General features: G+C 39.9%; 1 protein-coding gene across 5 annotated transcripts in view; it reads left to right on the plus strand.

Moving 5' to 3' along the window:
- Positions 1 to 6,533, plus strand: part of QKI (QKI, KH domain containing RNA binding) — a 286,861-nt gene extending 280,328 nt beyond the window's left edge. For all 5 annotated transcript variants that reach the window (XM_090042693.1, XM_090042701.1, XM_090042661.1 and 2 more), the window contains one exon: positions 1,033 to 6,533. In XM_090042693.1, coding sequence (XP_089898819.1) covers positions 1,033 to 1,049 — 17 coding nt within the window. In that variant the 3' untranslated portion in view covers positions 1,050 to 6,533. The remainder of the gene's footprint in view (positions 1 to 1,032) is intronic.
- The last annotated feature ends 16,758 nt before the right edge of the window (positions 6,534 to 23,291 follow it).

The raw sequence follows: 23,291 nt of genomic DNA on the forward strand, positions 1-23,291 counted from the left end.
TGGGTTTTTTGCAAAAGAAAATAGTATTTACAGGTGGCTTCTTTTAAAATATAAAATTATAAAGCAGGAATGTATATGAAATGTCAGATTTTATTGTATTTGCAGAGTATTAGCTTTGAAAATGAATAAAGAGAGCTGTTTGTAGTTTAAAAAATGCCTTATTAGTATCAATTAGATATTTTCTCTATTTTTTGATGTACTTAGAGCTTTTTAAGAATAGAATTTAAAATGGCAGGACTTTTACAGTGTTTACATGCAAGTGCATTTTGTAAGTGTCCTATCTGTGTAAAATAGTATTTTCAACAGGAAAATGCTGGCTAAAGCAATAGGCTGAGCCTTTTCCTGATTCCCATGATGATGCCTACACTGCTAGACTACAGTTTAGTATTGCTTTGTATCATGAGGCCAAGAAATTCCACGTTGTTTGTAAATAGAATAAATGAAAAGCAATAAAAATTTTATGAACAAAATAAACCTTGTTTGGCCCATAGTTTGTTAAACCAAATTGTTTATGAAAGTTCAAAATTTCTTAGATTCATTTCTTTTAATAACCAGTTTATTAATAATCACATCCATCATTAATAGTTGCTTTAATGCTTGCACCTGGGAAAATACTAATGCTTAATAGCAGTCAGATACTGATACTGTGCACTGACTGTTTTTCAAAATTCTTTACCAAGTTCCAAAAACTGTTCATTGTTTTCGTTTTCCAATTTTCTTCATTGACTGCTACTAACCATTAGTTGTTAGTTGTATTTTATTTCTATTTTTTCCTGTTAACCAGTTTTGTGGGAGTGGGCTTCTCCTTCACACGTTCAAATCATGATACAAGGCTGTCATGATTTTATTGCATTCTGTAGATGGTGTCAATCAGTACGTCAGAATTAAACATGCCTGTTTTTATTAGCTGTGATTAGTTTTCATGTTGTCATTAAGCCGTCACTAGCTGGAACTAATCTCTTCTCTATCTTTTCTTTCTCTTTTTTTTTTTTGTTTTGTTTTTTTTGTTTTGTTTTGTTTCTAACCACCCAGCCGCCACCGGCAACTAACCTATGACCTTCTGACCTCTGAACTCTTCACCCAATGATGACCTGACCATGCCTGCCTGCTGATCAGTTAACTGGTAATCGCCTTTGCTTGCCTGTCTTCAGTGCAGCGAGCTGAGGCACTTGTCCGTTCGTCTTACCATCTAACAAAAAAAGACAAAGAAATTGTTGTCCTCCAACTCAGCTTTTATTTCCTGTTTGGGTGAAAGTGGTTCTAGAACCTGCACTGAATAGTAGTAAAGCAATAAGGTCCAATTCATCCCTCAGCACTGATCATCCTTTAGTGTCCCACCGTAAGCGAACGGTAAGAAGGCCTCACTTAAGAGATGGAGACAGATGTCCCTTAACTACCCAATGACAGAGGCAGTTACTGTGAGAGACTTCTAGGAATCTTTTTCTTCACATAATGAAGTCAAAGCTCTCTCTGAATGTACTGTGTGATGATGCATCATGCATGAACCTTTGGTCAGGGATGTCATTGGTGAAGGGATTCCAAAAAGTATTCAAAATTTGACATGCTGTTTAGTCACTACTAGTGCCCTTAAAGGGCAGAAGTTGCAGCCTTTTTTCTATTGCCTGCCAAATTGGATGTTTTAAAAGAAAGTGTGCCATGAAAGAGAGACTACAATGAATTTATCAGAACTACATAAATGCAGAGAACAAAACAACAACACTATTAAAGTAAAATCTGAGTTAAAATTACTTTGAACATATTTAAACCTCCTTAAAAGATTACAGGAGAACAAGGTACATGCATTATGTGTCACATTACTGGGCAAACTGTTCAAATATTTTTTTTAAACCTCCCTGTATAGAAAAATTTCATTAAGGATGTAAAAGCCATGCTTGCCTATTTGCTGTATACATGTAATGAAATTGTAGATAAAGTATAGTGCATTGAAACAAAATGAACAAAAAAGTAGATACTTTTACTATACAAGGGTGCTGGTGCAGAAAAAATATATTTTTGGAAATGTAGCATTTTATACTTTCAAGTGTTATAAAAAAAGAAAAAAAGAACAAAGAAACCCTTTATTTCATTAAATGATTTTTTCTGGTGGTTGTCAAGAAACAAAAGACCAAAAGAGCCTTTTAGTCTTTCTTTTTTATTTTTTAAGTATTGGAATAAGTCTAAAGAAAAGGAAGTGCCTTATTTTCTCCATGGTCATTTAGTCTGATGTCTTGTATAATCAGCTCCTCCCTCAAACAACAAGTTAATGCATGCCACTCAGTCGCCCAGTATGTGAAAAGAAGCTGTGAGGAAAGACAAATGAGTTGACCATTTGAATTACCTGATTTTTGCCATATTAGCGTGATGCAACTTGCCAAATTTTGTGATATGAAACATTGATATTTTTTCATACATCATCCCTATTATTCTTGCAGCATTTTCACTCTTCAGTCGCATCTAATGCACATTTTATTTCAAGTACTTGTGCAGCCTCTAAACCAAAGGGTTCATGATGCAAGCTGTCTCATACTAAATCCGAGCATTAGCTGACAAATGTTTATGGGACAGCAATTACTTCATTTTGTTTAGCAGTGGTGTGGAGTTGTCTTGGGGGAGGGGAAGGGGAATTGATAAAGTGTAGCAGACTACAACATGTCCACAAAATAGTAGTTCAGTGCATAATCAAACTGAACAGACGTACCTAGTTTTCAGTCTAACCTGAGCATGTCCTAGGGTGTTATAAACAGCGCCTGCAGTGTCAAATAGCGTGTAAGTTGTTTCTCATCAATTCCTGTTTGCTTAATGTTAACTTCTAATTGTTTTTTATTCAAAAGAAAGGCAGGAAAGAAACATTGATTAATTTTTTGAAAGTCTGGCTATATTTCATGTTTAGCTCCACATGAAGTTCATGTAGTGGGCCATTACCGAAGTTGAAGCTAACATACGCACAGTGTTTATTCTAAAGACATTGAGCAAGTATTATTTTCCAAATGGCTCAGTACTAGACTTGGCAAATATCAGGTGATAACTTTTTCCCCTCCCTGTCAACTTATTCTTCTCCTGCAAACCTTCACAGCTTCCAAATCAAAGGTCAAAAGTAAGCCAAGAGGGCTTACATTTTTAAGCACCTGCATGGTGACCTCATCTAACATTTTCTCTTACCTGGAAACAATTATCAGTTTATTTACTATGCAATAGACATTCATCCTTTTGTATTCAGCTAGCTTTTGTTTATCGTGCCACTGGCTTTGTCTTCCTGTTACACATACAATTGTTTTGATTTTACTTATGGTATATGCTGTGCCATTTTGATTTTTGTTTGGTTGGTTGAATAAACTTGCGACACTCAAACATTTGAAGAGAGATTTGCTAAAATAATACCAGTATTTGATCCAGTTTCATCTCAATTAATGATAAACCTGGACATTTTAGATGTTTATCAAAGGTCTTTTATTGGGGGGAAAGTAAGTGTATGAAATAGATGTGTGACATGTAAAAGTAATGTTTGCTCTGAATGAATTTTTGAAAACTTAGTTGAAAAAATTTTGGATCAACTTCAAAAAAAAAAAAAAAAAAAAGCATGACTTTTGAAATCTCTGAATGCCTTGGTTCTCAGTATTATCATTCTTTATCGAATTTTTCTTTATTAAAATATGTAGTTTTAAGACTTCTTTCTGACAGTATTATGTAATTTTTTTAGAGTGGGTAGATGGGAGTGTCGCTTGTATGTAACCGTACAGATGACATGTATTTGTCTATTCTTTATTATCTTAGTAGTTTCATGCTATGTATGTACCATAACCAACCTATTGCCTATGAGAAACATGTAAGATAATGTATTTACAGCCATTGTTACAAGTTTATAATGTATTTTTCTATCTTGTTTTATATGTATGTTATATAACATTCAAAAAATTTTTTTCCTGATTGAGAAAAAAGGATACAAAAATGCAAAACCCACAATTTTGATAACTGAAATATTGCCAATTGTTTTGCAGTACTTTATTATATTGGGAGTGTTGTCTTTCTTGGGCTTTTAGTTAGCTACTGGATGAATACATTAGACATATTTGGGTTTTAGTTGGGTTTTTACATAGCTTGCATTTTAATTCTTTGGTTCTTTGCTGTTTCTATTAACCCATAGCATTATTTTAATAAATGTTATAATACCAACCTACTAACTCTGGACTATGTCTGTTTATTAACCATTACATGTTTAATTAAATAAATAAATAAAGACAGAAGAATGTAAAGTCTTGAGTTACTGGACTAACCCTGAAGAACGTGACCACAGATAACACAACGTGACTTGTTTTTATGTTGTTTGTCAGCTGACATTCTGCACACTACTATTAAATTGGCTTTGGTCATTCTGGCCTTTTACCTTAAGGTACCAGTAGAGATGGGAACAAAGTAGCATTATTTGAGGCATTCTTCTTGTAGAGTCTTGCCACTTGCCTTTTCAGCATCTGCGTTACTAATTCCACACTTTCTTTTTTCTTTCTCTAAAATAATCACTGTCAGCTCACAGCAAAAGAGCAAAGATGCCAATGTATTGGTAAATCATGTGATGGTGTACCCAGAGAAACCAGTTTGATTCTTTGTTGAACCATTTTGAGGTCATAGTAAATATCACTGTAACTTGCAATTACTTATTTAAGGTACCTGATGCCAAGTTAAATGAAGTGATACACATCTAATTTCTATGAGCACACAGTACTTTTAGATTTCTATTTCAGTATATCTGAAACAAGGAATCTGCTTTTTTCTGCAGTATTGCCAAGATTTTTTCTGGCAGTTTTGCCTTATTTCCTTCTTGCCATCCTTTTTTTTTTTTTTTTTGTACTTCTACTGTAGTCTGTCAATACTGCCTAGCTCAGGTGAGTACAACTTCTGTAAACCAAAGGTCAAACTGGATCATTTCATAATGACTACAGAAAGTACAAACTACACCTCTTGCACTATGTTACTGAGTAATAACCATTTCTAATAACAAGGCTACCTTTACGTGGAATCTTTATCCCTGTGGATGACTGTAGCAACATGAATGCAGGGAATGTAAGTGGTGAACAATGGTGTAGTAAATAAAAGTTTTGTTTTGAACTTCTGTGCAAATTACCTTTACAGAAAAAAATCATTTTTAAAAAAATATGTTTTTGAAGGGTCTTGTTTTTTTAGGGCCAGCATTAGGCCTCTCAGATTTGTAATCTTAAACATACAATGATTACCATCTGTTGCCCATAGACACTTGATACACACCACGTTTTTCTCATACCAACTGTTTATATTTCTGTGACACAACACTCTTATTTGTCTAGGGCATCAAAATTTAAATGAGGAACCTTGGCATCCATTCAAAATATTTTTTTAAATTTCTGATGGGTTTCAATTTTGTGTCTCCACTCTTGTCATAAACTTTATTTTAAGAAGTGAAAAGCTTTAATGATAGAGAAAAAGTGATTAAATTGGACATACTGTATTTTAGATTTATGGAGGAAAAGTAGGCTCAGCATTCATAAACGAGTACACATGGATTACATTAGTTAAGCATGCTTTATACAACTAGATATGTTTTTTATAAATACCATTTAAATCTCTAGCTTAATTCCCAGAAATATGTAGCTGGCGAGTATAAAATAGAACAAATTGATATATCTACAATAGTTTCACTTGTACAAGAAAACCCCTTTGTCTATACACTGTTTGTTTGTTTTTAATACATGAATCTAAAATTCATAGATATCTTAGAAAGCAGTTAATAATTCAGAGTGGATAAAAACTTTATGGTTCAATTTTAAATTGGTCTTATAATTAAAATTTGGAGTTGCATAGAATTATGTTGAGAATGTTGTTTTGAAACAGCAAAGTTTTTTAAACTTTATGGGAGACATATAAGTTTGACAGAAACTTCCCAGGTGAGATAGGGATGGCTACAGATTGTATATTGCAGCATGTCTCTGTTACCAAGGCTATTAGCTGGATGACTGTAATACCATTTTCATTATCTATGAACTACTGCCAGACTTTGCCCACAGTGCATTTTCATCTCATTTTCAGCTAAAGAAAATTGTGAGCATTTGCCCAGAAGAAGCATTTTTTTAAAGCTGGAGGAAAGCAATAACCTAAAAAACCTTAAAAGCAAAATAACTATGCAAATTATTGTGACTATTGAATATAAATGCATTTTTCAATGTACATACCTAAGTGCCTAATGAAACCAAACTATTTCTGTCTGTAAAAAGGAAACAGTTTTAAGATATTATTTCTAGCACTTCATTTAATGATGACTTCAACATCGCTGTGTTATTGAAGGGATGGTTTCAGTTTGGTTCTTTTTTTAATTCACAGTAAAAATGTCTTCATAACTTAAAAAGGGCAGATAATCAAAAAATTATATAGAGTTCCAGTTCCATCCAGTAAAATGGAGTCAATCTGAGCAAACCTGAATTTGGGGGGGGGGGTTCCCTATATTTAAGAGCTTTGTTGCTCTTCTGCATATAAACTGATTGATGATGAATAAATCTAATTGCATCAAAGTCAACCTCTGGAAGAGTAAACTTGCTGTACATCAAACCAAAATGTCTTATATAGTCTTTAAAGACTGATTTAAAATATTATTTGGTGCAAATAGGATACATTTAACAAGATGGATTGATTGTCAGGATTTATTTACTATAATAATATACAATTTTTAATAGATTGTTAAATAAATTAGTGTTAAAACCCATTTATAGATAATACAAGCTAAAATTCTGTATTTTTAAATTCTCTTTTAATCAGTGAAGGCCATGGAAATCTTCTCTGTACTTCTCTAATTGGTTAAAATGTGTTGCTACCCAATTAGAAAACCTTAACACACAGGAAAAATATTTGACACTATATTAAATTTTCCTGTGTATCAGCTTAATAATATAGCACTCCTCTCCAAAAACAAATTAAACATAATAAAGTCCATGTCATGCTTTTCACAAACATTCCTTAGGTGCAAATGTGTAGTTATTTTTATGGATTGCCTAGTTCGTATTTAATATATATCTTTGATATAAAAATACTTTTCTGAAATAATATATTATTAATTGAACATTGTTTTTCAAATAAACATATGAACAATTATACTGGTACATGGTAATCAATGTTGAATCAAACTGGTTAACTAAAGCACAGTGCTCTCCTTTCTATGTGCCTACTCACTAATTGCAGGTGGTATGGTTCTGCATTGGAGGTGGGTGTTAGGCACAGCTGATGGTTACTTGCAGTATTAACTTGGTGCTGGCAGTTTTGGTGTCCATCGTTGACAACACACTGCACTAGTAGAAATCTAGCTCCCAAAACAAAGATTAACTTATGTCTGGTAAACTATTAGAGAAGAATAGAAATCTCCGTTCTGACTTGTATTGTGGCAGTTTGTATGAAACATTTAAGGTTTTGTCTGTGAAAAATAATGTATTTTGAGGAAAAAATGGACATTGCCAAAACACATGTAAATAAAACCACCAAGTATGACTGTTCATGATGTGCAATAAAATAACTGGAAAAAGTGCATGTACTTTATCCTCAAAAGCAAATTGGCAGCTCCCAGTGCTGCAACTATAAGTTCTATTTTCTGAAAAGTCAAATTTTATTCTGTAACTAAGTAGCAGAATAAAGAATGTACATTTTTCACACTTCAACTTTCATTAATGCTTTTAGCACTGTTATGAAAGATGTTACTTTTTAAAGAGATTTTAAATTTTATAGTGATCTGAATACCTGGACATTACCTTTTACTGAAGGATTGCTATTGTACTGCTTTGGTTATAATTAGAGACTAGAAAAAAGTAATGATGCATTACACGCATACAATAAAAACAATACTCACATCCTGATTTGGATATGCAGATGCTGCAGAATTATGACTAACTTGGATTCACCAAACAAAATAAAAACTTCATAAGTGCTTCAGTATCTCAACTATTGGACTGGTAGAGCCAGTATTACAGTAAAACTGAATGATAGTATGTTAATAAGCACTGCTATAAAGCCCTAACTCTTCCATTGTTACGTAGATTATGATAATGATCTACCACTCTGGCTAATATGAGTTTTGTAAAGTGGGTTTCTCTCAAAAAAAACCTTCTTAATATGATTTTTCAGTAAGTATCTTTATGCAATAATTTCTGTATTTTGCATGGAAGCATTTCTTTAGTACAGGCTGGGAGGAGAGAAAGTCATTTTTGTGCTCAGCTCTTGGATTGTTCTGAGGCTTTGCAAGGACCACAGCTTTAGCTGGACCTAGAGTAATCTCTGGATATGTGTACACTGCAGTCAAAGGTGTGTTGGGTGGCAGACCTGAGGTAGCTTTAATTTGGGTAGTTTAAGTAACAAGAGTAAAGATGTGCCATGAATTACGGAGCAGGTTGGATATCTTGAATTCAATACACAGCATCCTGGACATCTTCACTGTTGTTATTTATCATAGATTAAAACTAATTTGATTTATGACAATGTGTGCTGCAGTAGTTTCTTCTCATTGCAGCGTAGATGTACATTCAGTTAGTGGAACTTGCCAGACTGCCTGGAATCTGCAGGCCTCTGGCCCTCTTCCTACACAAGGGTTTGCTGGAGGTTCCTCATAAGACAGTTTAAGTGCCTTACCGTGCTCATGCACCAAGGGAATCCTTTAACCTGGAATTGCTTTGGTTATGTTTATACTACAGATGTGGTAAGAACCATTTTATAACGGCGTTCTATTCTTGTACTTTAAAATTAGATATGGAAATTGAGTGCAAATGTATTGCCAGTACATTTTACTGTATTGCACCACGGAGAGTCCTGCATCATTAAACCTGCACCGTCTCAAGTGTTTTTGGTACCTGTACAAATTAGTGATTTAACTAATTTTTCTAGAGTTTTCCAGAGTAATTTTACTAAACTTAGTGGCTAAAAACAGTCAAAAAGCCAGAGGCTGAATCAATTCCATCTTCTGGAGGTTAGTCTAAGCTGCACAGATTGAACCGATAAGGGAGTGAACAGGCATTCACTTTTGATTCTGGAAATGCAGCCACATGCCTGCAGTGGCCCAGGCCAGAAGCTGTAGGGCACTAGAGCATACCTCCCTGCTTGGCTAGAGCAGACAGCTTGAGCCAAGGCTAGCTTGCCCATCCTGCAAGTGGGGGGTTGCAGAGGAGGTGCTAAGCATGCTGGGGGGACTGCAAGTTAACTTGAATCTGGAGGGGATCTGGTACAGAAGTTCAGTAACCAAGTTAACCTAAATCAGTTAAGTCTGATACCACCTCCATCCAGGTTTATCTTAAACCTGTATCAGCCATTTTGAAAGCAGTTTATGTGCACTGAATTTCTGTTGCGTTACAGATTTTAACTGGTTTCCAATCACTTATACTAGTTTGTGTAATTTCTGTTCCTAGCCAGTATAACTACATTGGGCATAAAAACAGTGCTTGGGAATCTATCATTTTTTATAGGGAAATGAGCATAATACATAATGCTGCTGCTTCCCAGTATTCTTAGTTGTCATAGGTAACAGAAAAGTGCAGTGTCTGAAATGACTGCCCTTCTCTTTGCTGCTGGGCTACCAATAAGAAGCATAAAGAGCCATTGTTCTCTCCACATCCATATGTTGAACTCAATAGAGCAGTTGTGCTGCAGTTCCCAATGGAGATGACTCGTCAGTGTTACCAATTGCAGTGGTTTCAAAACTAAAATCAGCCTTTCCTTTCCATGAAATCATGAGGTTTTAAAAATAGCGGTATGCATGATCTTTTTCATTCCCTTTTAGTTTCAAGTCTCTTATTTTCATGTTTACAAGACTTCTATTAAGTGTAGGAGTGGGAAAAGAAAGTTGTAGATTCTCATGTAACTCAAGGAGGTGGGGCTAAAGTACAGCATATCATGCAACATGGTAAATATTGAGAGGTTTAACACTGCATCCCTTCAGAAGCTCATCAATAAATGAGGACTGACTGACTCAAAAAATTTCCTTCTACCCAGAATGCTGAGCAAATTAATGGATTCCTGAATCAGTTTTTTCTATGCATTGGTAGATGCCCTTCCAAAATGCCTGATATCTTCCCTCCCTCCTTGAAGAAGATCTGATTCTTTTTATAAAGGATCAGTCATTTTGTAGGTAACTGATGCAATTTCATCACTCTAGGTTACTGGCTTCTTATGGAATGAGAAGCCTTTTAAGCCTTCTGTGCATACATTTGTCCAGAAAAAAATGTATTTTGGTATCACAATAAAGATGAGGATACTGCTCCAAAATTAGTTGTCCCAAATAAAGGAAACAAAACAAAAATAATAGGACAAATGAACAAGAATGTAACTTAATATTACACTGGTACCAGAGATACTGGGATCAATTTTTATTTGGGAGCTCTCATTGTGTGGACTGTAATGGAAATACATAGCATAATACAGTTTTTATCCTAAGCAGGTTACAATTGGGATTTTGTATTCTTCCCATTTGGTTCATCTGTAGAACTTGAATTAATTATAAAACATATAATTTAATACCTATAATTAAGAAAAGTGAATAAAAAACTTGATTGGCATCTTGTGATGTATTGGAATACTTCTGCATATGGGTCAGAAAAGACCTGTTTAGGGGGGCAAACATACCATATGTAGTCTCTTCAAAAAGGGAGGGGGATCTGCTGCTCAGGATCACACACAAGCTGTTATACTGTAACTGTTAGGTGTTAGTGAGCCAGGAGCCATGCAAGCAACTAACCAGCCTTTACTTTGATCCTGGATGAAGCAGGGTTAAAGTTTGAGTGGTCTTGCTATGCTTCTATCAAAGATGTGACAGTTGCATCCTATCAGTATCCTTTGATAACAATACAGTGTCGAAGGTAACTTTTTCATTCTGCATCACTTGAGTCTGTGCGCCTTTAAAAGTGTCTTATCTTGACAACCACTTGTTCCACTGAACTACAAAGCCCAGTGGTTTCTATATTGGTTTAAAAGGTATATGGTTAAAGAGTTCTACATCACGTACTCAAAATGCTACATATTCTAGTGTTTTTCATGCCAAGAATACTTTGTATCTGGCTTAATTTTGAAAAATTATTTAACATGTGAAAAGTTTGCTGTGTTGGAAGCCTTGGAAACAGAACGGTTATTTTTCTGTAGGATAAAGGCAGAACTAGAAATAATGTAGAAATTGAGGAATTTCTTATATAATCTTTTCAAGCGCCATACATTCTGGCAAGGAAAAAAGGAACAAAAACAAACCTCCCCTCATCCATAAAGAAAGGGAGGATTACGAGCCACCCCCCAAGCATGACCTGATCACAATTTTGTTTTGAGAATGCATGATTTAAGCTAGGGTTGCCTACATTTTGCAATGGGGGGGCTACTTTGGTGCTTAGCTCTGAGCCTGAGCCTCTTCCAGGCCAGCCCATGCTGTTGCTAATGGAGACAGAGCCAATCGCTGCTCCTGCCATAGTGCCGCTGTTGCTGCCACCAGATGAGTGAAGCTCCCAGTTGCAGAAATGCCATGTATGCCTTTCAGTTCCTCAGGATGGCATCTTGGGCTGAGTAGGGCTTGGACTCCATGAGTGAGCACTCTAACCTTGAGCCTATGATGTCAAAAAGTGTTTGACAGCAGCAGCCCTACCATCCCGTCCTCCCCTTCCCACTTTAGGAATGAAAGTAGATCTCACTTGTGCTTTGTACAGCACTCACTGTTCCCTGTGTGTTTGATGGAGTGGGAGCACACCAACTGGACTGGCCTCTCAGCAGGCTTAGGGTAAGGGACATTGCTTATAAATCTCAAATTAACTCAGGGATGAGACTGGCAGCAAGACATTTGTCTCAGGAAAAATGGCAGCAGTTCTGCTACCCCTGGGCTGTGCTGTCTGCTCCAGCATGGAAGGGTTGGGAGGGAGGAAGGGACTGCCCCCACCACGAGGTAAGCCCTGGCTGGGGCCAGGGAGAGGGATTAAACACCCCTTCCCTCAAATTTACTGCAGGCTGCAACTGGACTACAAATCCCAGAGGCACTGGGAAGCAGCCCCTGCCTGTGCCTGGAAGCAGAAAGAGTCCTGCTGCTGTGACTCTGGACTGCAAATCCCAAGACCTCAGGGGCAGCAGGAAGAGGAAGTGAACACAGCCCATGCTGGCTACCTGCCAGAGAGTCTGCTCTAGGATCCTGCTGGTTCTGGCCTGAGCCACTGCAGGCCTGTGGCTACATTTCCTGAATCAAAAGTGAATGTGCGTCCAATTGTTTCTCAGTTTAATCTCTGCAGTTTAGACTAGCTTGCAAATCAATTCAGACTGAACCAATTCAGCCTTGGGCTTTTTGACTGTTTGTACTTAGCCTTCACATGGTGCCATTTTCCCCTACCTCTGCTCCCTGTACAAGGGAAAGGGGTGCTCCCAAGATGGTTCAAGCTCCTGTGTTAATGTCTCCTGCAACTTGAACAGGCTTTGGGAGTTTTCCCTGATTTAAGGGCTACAGGAGTCCTGGGTCTCTTCATGATTCTGAGCAGTAGTAGGAATTCTCTCATCTCACCTTAATTCCCCACCCCCACCTGCATCCCACTCTGCCAATCAGTGGACCAGGAGAACTGGGATTAATGACTTCCATCTACTGCTGCAAGAATTCCACCTGCCACTCTGGCACCAGCACTGCTAGGTGTGGAAGGGGCAAGGAGAGCAGTTCTCCTTGCCCTTCCCATTCTGGCAGGGCAGGGGGCTGTTCTTGGCAGCTGCCGCTTTCTATTTCTGTTAGATTCTCACTGACACCCTACCCTTTCCCTAGCAGTGTGTGAATCATGCTCTCCTAGGGACGGGGGGGAGACCCAAAAGCAACCGTCTAGCTAGGGGGCTGGAATGCCTGTACATCCCCAGCCCTGCCCTGTATTCCCAGTACTAAGACTTTCCAGGAAATGGAGTGCCTGTCCATTAGGGAGTAACACATTTGGTAGTAATGAGTAGCAAAGGTAAGCAGAGGCTGCACCGGTGAGGTGACAGCAGGTAGGGTTGGGGCAGCCCTGGGTGTACACTGCAGAGGGGTTTCATGGCATGCAGCAGTTTTTCCTAATATCTAACCTAAGCTTCCCTTGTTGCAACTTGATTGACAGTCCCAAGTAGAACAGCATGGCAAGATTGAGGGCACCGATGCCAAAGATGGGGCATTTATGTCAGAGGTTGGCAATCTATGGCCAATGGCCGGATGTGGCCCACCAAGCAGTTAGATCTGTCCTGCAAAGCAGTGATGTCAGCAGCACTTCTGTGACAGTCTGCACTGTGGGCGGGAGGAGGAAGAGCAGCAGCTCCAGGGGCAGCAGTTGTGGTTGGGAGCTGCCTCTCAAAGTGTCCTGCCACTCAAAAGATGCCTGCCCCCTGGTTTACTGTATAGATATGGCTTAACCCTCATTGAATTGTGCTCCCTGATCTGTAAAATGGAGATGAGAATGCTGCCCCTACCCCAGGGCTTTGTAAAGAGGTATGTAACTGCACAGAAACTGCGATGAGGGCACCACAAGAAAGAGCGTGTTAGCAAACTCATTGTAAATCACCTTTAAGTCACAGTCTATGCAAAGCCGAAGTGTGAGAGGGCAATAGAGTCTCCAAGGCCAGTCAAGTCCTGCTCTTGGCTCAAAATGGCATGGTGGATATCAACAATACCAGAGCTGGTAGTTTGTCTCCTATCTTGGCTCTGTTTCTGCTTGCACATGTCCTTGTCCTGCAGGTATGTTATGCATAGGCTGAATTGTGTCTTAGGTTTACATACTCACCATGTTTCTGAACATGCAGCAGGACAGAGCAGTAGGAACCTGCAAGGAAAAGGGGGCTTGTTTTTTTTCCTCATTCTGTTTTGTTGTGGAGAATACACAAACAGAATTAGGAAGAAGTAGGGACTCCTTGCTATATTCATGAGAGCAAGCAGGATAGGCAAATTGGATTTGCTGACAAGCTTTGTTGCTGGTTGTCAGACTTTCCTGGTGCTCAATAAATGACAGATATGACAGTACTAAGGTAGCTAATGCACTGTTTTTCCCAGTGGGGGTAATCAGGACCACCATCAAACAGCAGAACAACAAGACCAGTCAAATTTGTTGCTGCTTTCCCTGCTGTTCTGAATAATTGTGTATTTTGCCATTAATTTCTATGGCCTATTTCAAGTCCCACATTTCTTGGTGGGAAATGAGTGCTTTCTAAAAGCAGAACTAGTATAAAAAACTATTACTATTTCAATACTTTTACTCCAAAATACTCTTCATGGATATGTCAAGCTGCTACAGCAGCTGGTCAAAGTCGGGGCCAGGAGGAAAACACTGAATGAGACAAGGTCCTATAGTGCAGCACATTAAATGAATGCAACTTCAGTGTGGCTGCGCTAGGGAACAGGGTGTAATGATGAGGGATAGAAATTACAGATCAGGCTTACAATTTTGTTTTAAATGCACATAATGAACCTAGGTATTGTCTTTTGTCCACCGAGTGCTCTCTTCTTTGAGCCAAGGCTCTGCATGTGGGAATGTAGGCCAGCATTCAAACCAGACCTCCCATGCTGTCATGTGATGCTCTTCAGCTCTGAGGTTGGCCCAGGATTCTTGACATGGGCATACCTTTAAAACAGTTGGCTTTGATGCTAGAATGGCAGCATTTGGGACCTTTGGCTTTTAGGCCTGTGTACAAATGTACAGAACATCTCTGGCACTGAGCTTTTTACATACTTTAAAAAATAGCTTTTGAGGCCTTTATATGCATGTGTTAGTTTTAGTGATAAACAGGATGCTGAAGTTTTCAAACTAGAGTATTTATTAGCAGGCTAGTATAAAATAAAACCAAAATAGTGTAGGCAATTAGACCACATGACCCAGGTCCACAGGCAAAGCCCATGGCTGAATTACTTATCGTAGTTTACACCTCACCACAAATCAGTTAAGCAGCCAAGTGCTGCTTTCTCTAGGCTTTCAATTGTTAAATCACCCTTCCCCTTCAAGCACCCACCTTTAATTAGTTACCATAAACTTTGCCACTACAATAGTACATAGATCAGGGTGCTTTACATACTTTAGTCAGATTGCCTTGTGGCTTCCTTATATCAGGGAGGCTTGAAATAATTTATTTCCATCCTGGAACAGAGCTGATTTAAAAGAAAAGGATGAAGAAACCCATCTAGTAAAAACAACAAATGAAGCACAAACAAGGGTTTTAAGTGCTGTAATGCTTCCTGGAGCAGTTTCTCCATTATCATGCTTCCCTCCCCAGCACTAGCCTGCTGTCGTTTCTCACTGTGGCATGGTGGTGCAGCCCTCACGTGCGGAGGGGAGCACTTAAAAAGAGCATTTCAGATGAAAACAGGATGACTACTCCTGAGTAAGAGGGGAACCACAATGGGTGGTGCAGTCAGACTCAGTCATTGTGTTCTTCTAAGCAGGCATATGGGTTTCTTGGCTGTAAAGTGCTGTGCATGCTTGTGGTACTCTATATACTATTCTTGCTGCCTTTCTTCAGATTGTGCCTAACATATGCCCTATTGAAGCAAAGAAGCTGCTGAACAGCCAGCATACAGATACCTTGCTTCTTTAAGAGGCCAGTTTAGCCCATTAGCAATGTCACCTCATCAGAAGTCAGCAAGGAAAAAGGAGCCATGTCAGTGATCAGCAGGGAAATATGCATTCAGGTATTTGCAAGTCATTCCTGCCCCACAATTCACATACTTATTCAACAGACAAAAAATCCTGGAAAGGCAGGTTAATGCTTACCTTTGTCTGATGTTCAGGGGAAGACCTAGCTAAGCTGCCATGATGTTTCCCTGTGAGTAAGGTGTGTATGGTCAAAACAGTCATCTTACAAGTAATTGCCAGAATCCTGGGACAAAATCCTCTTGTTTAATCCTTGAGATTTCTCTGTATTGTCATGGCTGCTACACTTGGCCTTAACCGACAAGTGGCTGAGAAGCAATACCAATTTCAAAATTTAATCATCAACTTAGATGTGCCTAAAACATGGAGAAAATGAATGCCAATGAAAATGTGCCTTTCTGTACCACTACCTGTAGACTTGCATATAAATAGCACATTTGTTTCACATTCTAGAATAATGGCTGAAAAGCCATTCAGATAATGCTGTAACTCTTTCTCCCTGTCAGATCTAGCATGCCTGCAGTAAGTAAGATCACTTATGTGCTGCCTTTAGGGCAAAACTCACCCCTGAGTAGAGGTTTAGCACAAAGTGTACGCACAACTTAAATCCAGCCTAAGCCCTTAGATAGGTCTGCCAGATATCTCTGCAATGGGAATGAGAATCTAGGTATTTTTATATTCTGTTCACAGGCACAGGCCTGTAATTAACACCTTTATGACTCAGATAGGTATGACACTCTTCAAATAGGTGACCTGATGGCAGACAATTTAACATCATTGTACATGTACTTGTGCTGAGCCACATGGCCAGGAAACCATGAAATATTAATGGCCATGCAAATTTTCTGTCATATATCAAGCTTTGCTGTGTTCCTGACCCCTGACTTCCCTTAATCATTGCTGGGTGTGTGGGGTCTGTTACTATTCTGAGATATCTTGTGAACAGGGACAAAGTAATTACGTGATCCCTGTCTGCTGTGGGAATCTTTCTGAAGAGAAAACGGAGCACTCCCTACATTAAAATAAATGCAGTATGGCTGCTTCAGAAGCTTTCTCTTTTGGTGGCCTGAATGCAGATGAACCATGTGTCTGGGGGGGTGGGGTTTCCTCAACATTACTTTGGATCTCTTAATCCATCTATTTTACCATAGCTTAAATATGAATGATTTCTACTTAGTAGTTTTCGGCCCCCACTAGCTCTGTTAAAGGCTTGCTTGTAAATAAGATGTCACAGTTTCACCTTTTGATCCAGAAGGCAGCTGTAGGTCTTCAGAAGAAGGTGAAGCCTTAGTTGGTGCCCTGTGGAGATCTATCTCATTCTGGTCGCAAATAGACACTGACTTAAGGCATCCTCATGTTTCAGGATTTTCCCTATCAATACTCATTTTGCTACTGCTGACTATTATGATTCCTTGCTTCATGCTGTGGCCCTGACCCCATCTGGATTAGAGCCATTCTCTGGATCAATGCTTAATGAACAACACTGAATAGCAGTAACTGTTTCAAAGCACTTCTTCCCCCATCTCGCCTATGATGTTTGAGTTCACAGGTACTGCAACCAGATGCAACTCCTGCGATGGTCAATATGTTTGTTGTACCTTCTGTTTCTTACATTCATAGGGTTTGGGCCTGAAAATGTCATCTGTATAGGATTCTGACTGTAATGAATGGGGGCTCACAAACACAGTGTTTGCTTTCTTGAATCTTAGTTACCAAAAGATTCTTAAGCTATGCCGTTTGAAGTCTATTTTTGTAACCACTTGGTGACTTATCTCTCATGCTGTAGACCACATGGTATGGGGAAAATCTCCATTAGATAAAAAGTCGTATAACCATGAGCATTTGACAGGTTTGCCCTGTAGTTTTTTATACTAGTCCCGCTTTTGGAAAGCACTCAAGGAGCAGTTTAGATGAAGTACATGTTTAAGTGTTTTCCTAAATAATGAAGTTTTATTGGATCAGAAACACTCTAGTTAAAATTGTCAACCCATCTTTCCACTATAGAGTTCTCTTTGTAGTAGACCACAACTGATAAATGCATGATAAATCCCTGATGGGGATCATCTTGAATTCTAGGCACTTGAAACTGCTTCAGATCACCAACTTCTGATAAAAAGTAGTCCTTTTGTATAGACTGGGTTGAACTAAGTAGTCTTTAAACGCCTGATGTGGTGCCAAAGCAGTTCATAGACATTTCTCAGTGTATCTACATAGGGACTTCACTATGTAATAAGTTTCTATAATTTTTAAGCACAGGGACTTACTAGGTGCATCTACATGTGACGTTACATCATCATAGCAATGCACTCCTTCATTATAGCGCATTACTATGGTGCCATAGTGCCTAAAAATAACTGCGCAGCATGCACGGTGCAGTATGGGCCGTTTCAATGCCGTCTTTTAGTACTTTCAGAAAGAAGTACTAAATGATGGTGCAGTAACAGTGGCATCATAGCGGTACATGTAGACGCACCCAGTGTAAACAAGGACTGCATCTGGGTGTCCATTCTCGATATCAGCCATGTGTGAAGGCAAAGAATGAAGCATGTTTAATAATAATTGTATCAGTTCTTTGGTGCCTTTCTCTAATCATTTCCAAGCTAGTCCTTTTCCTTTCCCACACCATTCAGAGAATCTGGGCTATGAAATCACTCTTGCCTTTTTATCAGATCAGATTCTCCTTGACATTACCCTTAATGCTGTACATATTTTTGCTTCAGCTGTGTCTCTGGTCTCATGGGTTTTTTTTGCGTGCAGTGTTACCTCTTCTTGGGCTAGTCATCTGGGTCTTACCAGCCAAACATCCCCCTTTTGCCTTTCAGATTCCTCCTTCCAGAAATCCTAATTTTTCTCCTAAAAAAAATCTTTCTGCCCCCTTGTTTAGCTAAACAGTTGTCCTTTGTTCTGCCTTGGGTCCCAATCCCACAAGGGACCTATGTGCATGGACCTTTGCGCCTATGCAGAGCCCTGTTCCAGGGACCTCTGTTTATCTGCATGAGGCTGCTCAGGAAAGTTAAGCCCAGTTTACTAAAGGAGTGAAGTGAAAGCACACAGTGAAGTCCCCACGTAGATAAACTTATTCAGAAGTAAAGTGACATCAGTCCAGTGTGGCCGGCTTAGTGGTTTTGTTGGTGGGGGTCCTTTGCAAGAAAATATATGCATTAAGGATCCTGTATCAGTTTACTGTGTGCTGTGCATTTGATGACTTCAGAAGGTCAAACTACTAACATGTAATGACTTTTGAAATTCATCTGTCTAATTTCTGTTCTCAGGAGTTAACATTCCCACCTCAGCCTGCTATTACCTAATCTCTGCCTAACCTTCCCAAACTAGTAAATCCTGGTTAGATTGGGTCAGTGAGTCTGTCCATTTCTGTCCGTTTTTGGCCTCTTGAAAATGCCTTGTAATAATCTCAGTGTTAACATATATAAGGCAATGTTCATTCACAGCCCTCCTAAACTGCTGGCTTCATAAATGGAAGCAATGTCAAGAGAAGTCTGATGTGCTATTAATTCAGATATCTTGGCACAGAGGCATCTTTTTTTAACTTTTTTTGTTGTTGTTGTGGTAAGATCATTGTGCCATGTTGGTCAGCTGAAAATATAGACATTAGTTTGCATTTTTAAAAATGAGCAGCTGAGGTTATGTGCAGACATTACATGTAGATCAACCTAAATAGGGTTAGATGGCTCTAAATGCTAATTTGTCTAGACACTCAGGGGGGTTAAATCAGGCCAAAAAAGGCAGGCCCAATCTAAGTTCTTTCACCTGAACAGGTTAACCCAATTCAGTGAACATCTGCATGTTTGGAGCTCAGCCGCTCACCCCAGCCCTGAGGCTGTGCTCTTCCTACCTCACTGCACCCTACATACACTGGGCTATTTTTAGCATTTCACCCAACCTCTCACACCCAGATGGGCAGCTGCCTCTTCCTCCCACAGACCTGTTAGCCTCCCTCCACCCAAGTCCCATCCATCTCTTCCTGTACCCTGAGTTACTTACATCAGGTTCTCACTCCTGGCACTATTGAATATCTGCACTTTCTGCTTCTGATCTACAGTCTCAAAATGAGACGTGATTATAGACCAGGTGGGTGAACATTAGTATGCAGCTTACGAGGACCTTCAAGCAGTATATGATACCTACAAGCATGCAGCATTACAGAAATTAGCCATACAAAATCAAGACATTGTTAAAGTGACCTCTTAGTGGGCAGGTAAGACAGACCCATAAATTTATCAAGGTAGATGAAAAGAAATGTGTGAGGCTTCAGGTGCTCATCTTGAGACATTTGGGGCGTGCTGGTACAGAAGTGTAGAGCACCTATCCCCTGCAACTGATTATAATTGGATGTTGGATGTGCAGCACTTTTTGAGAACAAGTCCAAGATGTCTCCAACTACCTTTCTCCTCCCCCACAGAAGCCTACAAATAGTTGGGATCACTACTTTAAAGGTTTTCCAATGTCTGACTCCCATTCATATCCCCTTCATACCCATCCCCCACTGAAGTTTTCAAATAGTCAGGACCACCACCTTAAAGGTATTTCAATGTCTGAATCCCATCCATTTAAATGAGAATGCAAGGCCCAAGTTCCAGCAATGATCTAAGTGATCAGTTCCCAAATTTTTGGCCTTGTTCTTTTTTCCAGCCCCTACCCTGTTCTTCCTTCCTGCAGTTCCCCATCTCTCTCTCTTCTTTTCTTTTCTTTTCTTTTCTTTTCTTTTCTTCACCATTTGCTCATTTCATTTTTGGAGCCTTTTAATTTTTGAGGAATCTTTGGAGTATTTCTGCTGCCACCTCTATGAGTGAACTCATTGGCCTCCCAACCTCCAATTCTGCTGAGTCCAGGCTGCCTGAAATTTAGAAATATAGGGGTGAAGCAGAAAACTAGATGTGACGAAAGCCAAATGAGTCAATGGGTAAACAGTAGAAAGCCTTGGGCTTCTGAGAACCTGCTTTTAGTTTTATTGTGTCCGAAGTGAGATTGGTGGCTTTTGTTCTATGCATAAAAACTGACAACAGCTTCTCACTCAGCACAACATTGTCTACTTCAGGGGTGGCCAACCTGTGTCATGGGAGCCACAAGTGGCATGGGCAGTCTCTGTGCATGACCCCTGACAGATCAGGGAGGGGCAGGCAGCATAGTGCCAGATAAGGCAAGAAGCAGAAAGAAAAGCAGCACAGGAAAGAAAGCAGAGCAGAAAATGAAGCAGCAGGGAGTACAGGCCTGGGAGTGGAAAGCAGAGCAGCAGAATGGCAAGGGAAGGGGATTGGGAGGGCACAAGGCTTAATTTGTGGCATGCCTGCTCCCTCCCGGTTCTAATTATAGGTCTCCCTGGCTTTACGCAGGTTCTGTATGTGCAAATTCGCTCATATGCAATGACCCTTTTTATACCAAAAATTTGTTATATGTGAGGTAAATTCACTCTTATGTAATTGGTGTGATGGAAGCCAGTAGTCAGCTGCTTTGTGCAGTGTATTGTGGGAGTGACGAGGCCCAAAATATAGTCTCTTGTGCGGACCTGTGCTCCTCCCTCATTGTCTGTGATGTGTTTCTGTAGCTGCCACCCCCATTATAGCTTCTAAGCTTCCCATTAGCTTATCTCCTACCCCTCTCCCTGCTCCATCAATGAAGTGCACAAGAACTTCAAGAACACCCTTCGCCATCCTCTCTTCACACCAACGAAACATTCACCACCACCCTGTGCATGTGTGTACTGTCTGCTGTTGGTGAGTACCAAAATTGTCTTGTAAAAGTGGTAGAAATGGGTCTGAAGGTCAGTACAGTCGAGGTCCTGGAACATATCCCTATTTGTTACATTGTAAAGTGGGTTTCCTTTATGCGAATTTGCGTTATGCGCTGCTTTCCTAGAATGCATGTACAGCATGATGCGAGGGAAACCTGTAATGATTTTGTCATCTGTATAATCCAAAGATTGGAAGAATCCCCCTACGAAATTCATTCCCTCTCTTCCCTCCCATAGGATGGTAAGGGTCATTGTGCTGTGTGTGTCACCATAGATCCTTTTCCCCATGTGTGTGTCTGGACTGAGTGAGGTCCAGCCTACCCTATTTTATTTTGCTGGCAGAGCTCCCATTCTGCTGTCAAATCTGTTGACTGCCTCGGTGCTCAGAGTTCCTCTGGCATGACAGAACCCTCCTTTCGGCCAGCAGACTTCTACCATCTCGCTGAGCGGACTAGGGTTACTGCTACTGTTCAGCAGCCAACTGAAGACACGTGTAGACACTCCCACACCTTCTGGCACCTGCCACAGTCCCTTCAGCTACTGATACCTTCCCTGGGAACACTTCACATCCTGCTGAGTGGAGCTACATGAAACTGTTGGAAGCAAATCAGTGTGCTGCCCTCCCCTTCCCATGCAAAGAGGACAATTATTAATTCTCCTTTTGAAAAGGTCCCAAAGGCACAAAAAGGAGCTGTGACAAAGTCTTATCGTAAAGGGCTTTGTCACTTGGATCTGTGAGTCAGTTTTAATAAGCAAGATGGCTTCTGCCTCTGGAAACAGTGACCTGTCCACCTTATGTTTCATTCACTTGAAGATTCAGAGACACAGCTATTCACAGCAATAGCCCTTTCCATCGCTCGCTTCAAAGCTCTCTGCAAAGAAACCACTGGGACCTCGCTCTCTGCTTAATGCCGAATATATTAATGGAGTGTGTTCCTTTTTAATATATTAAGACATGCAAACGTTCAGCAAAAACAGAGGGGAGAGCCCAACATGATCTCTTTAGTTTTTTCCTTTGGTCTCCATTCAGTGTTCCCCATCAAAGCAACAAAGTTAGAATGAATTCAGATAGCACCCCTGATCCCATCTCTCTCTTCACCAAAACACTTTCATTGCAAATTACTCTCTTGGGAAACCACTGTTCTTTTTTTCTTTTTTTCTTTATAGACATGCTGGTACGCCAGCCCGGAGGGAACTGTTTATCGAGGCACACGCAATATGATTTGCGCAGGGCTTGGGAGGTCAATTGCCCTGTTTTATTGAGGCAAAATATAAAATAGACAGCTCTATCTGTGTCACTAGGGTCAACTGTGCCTATCAAGTGTGTGGGTGGTTCCCAGCTTTCTGTTGGGCCCCCAACGCCATCTCCCTCCTTTCAGACCATTGCTTCCTGTGTTAGGGTTTAAGGCTGGCTGCGTTGCTGACATTTGTGGTTCAGTAACTGTGAAAGCTGCCTTGTTTTGGTTTGAAGGAAAGGCACTGGCTGAAGCTGGCTATATGTGGAGCTCTGCATGGCAGTGCTGTATATCTTCAGCTGCTCCTTCCCTTGTGTGTACTTCACTGTCAAGCCATGGACCTTTAAACAGAAAGCATGAGGCCTCAGAGGTTAGGAGGACAAAACTGAAGGCTAATAATGGATGTTTATGAATGCAGCTGGCATTTTAGTGCTTTGTGTCTTTCACGTTGTCCTTCGTTTTCTCTCATCGCTCTTTCCCCCCTTCTTTTAACTCACTTCTATATTTCCTCTGTAAAGCACATAGTGCTTAAGTAGCTGAGCAGCAGTGTCTGTTGTACAGCATGGCCCATCCACAGCTACAGCATTAACCTTGCCAGTGACGTGGTCTGTGAGATCCTCAAGCTGACCCTTGCAAAGGGAGGAACCTATTACCTCCCAGGACTCATCTTACAGTGCGACTTTGCAGATGCCAAGAGATTTGTAAAAATGA

The sequence above is a fragment of the Crocodylus siamensis genome, chromosome 1 (genome assembly GCF_052110815.1).
Source record: "Crocodylus siamensis isolate JL-2025a chromosome 1, ASM5211081v1, whole genome shotgun sequence".
Classification (NCBI taxonomy): domain Eukaryota; kingdom Metazoa; phylum Chordata; order Crocodylia; family Crocodylidae; genus Crocodylus; species Crocodylus siamensis.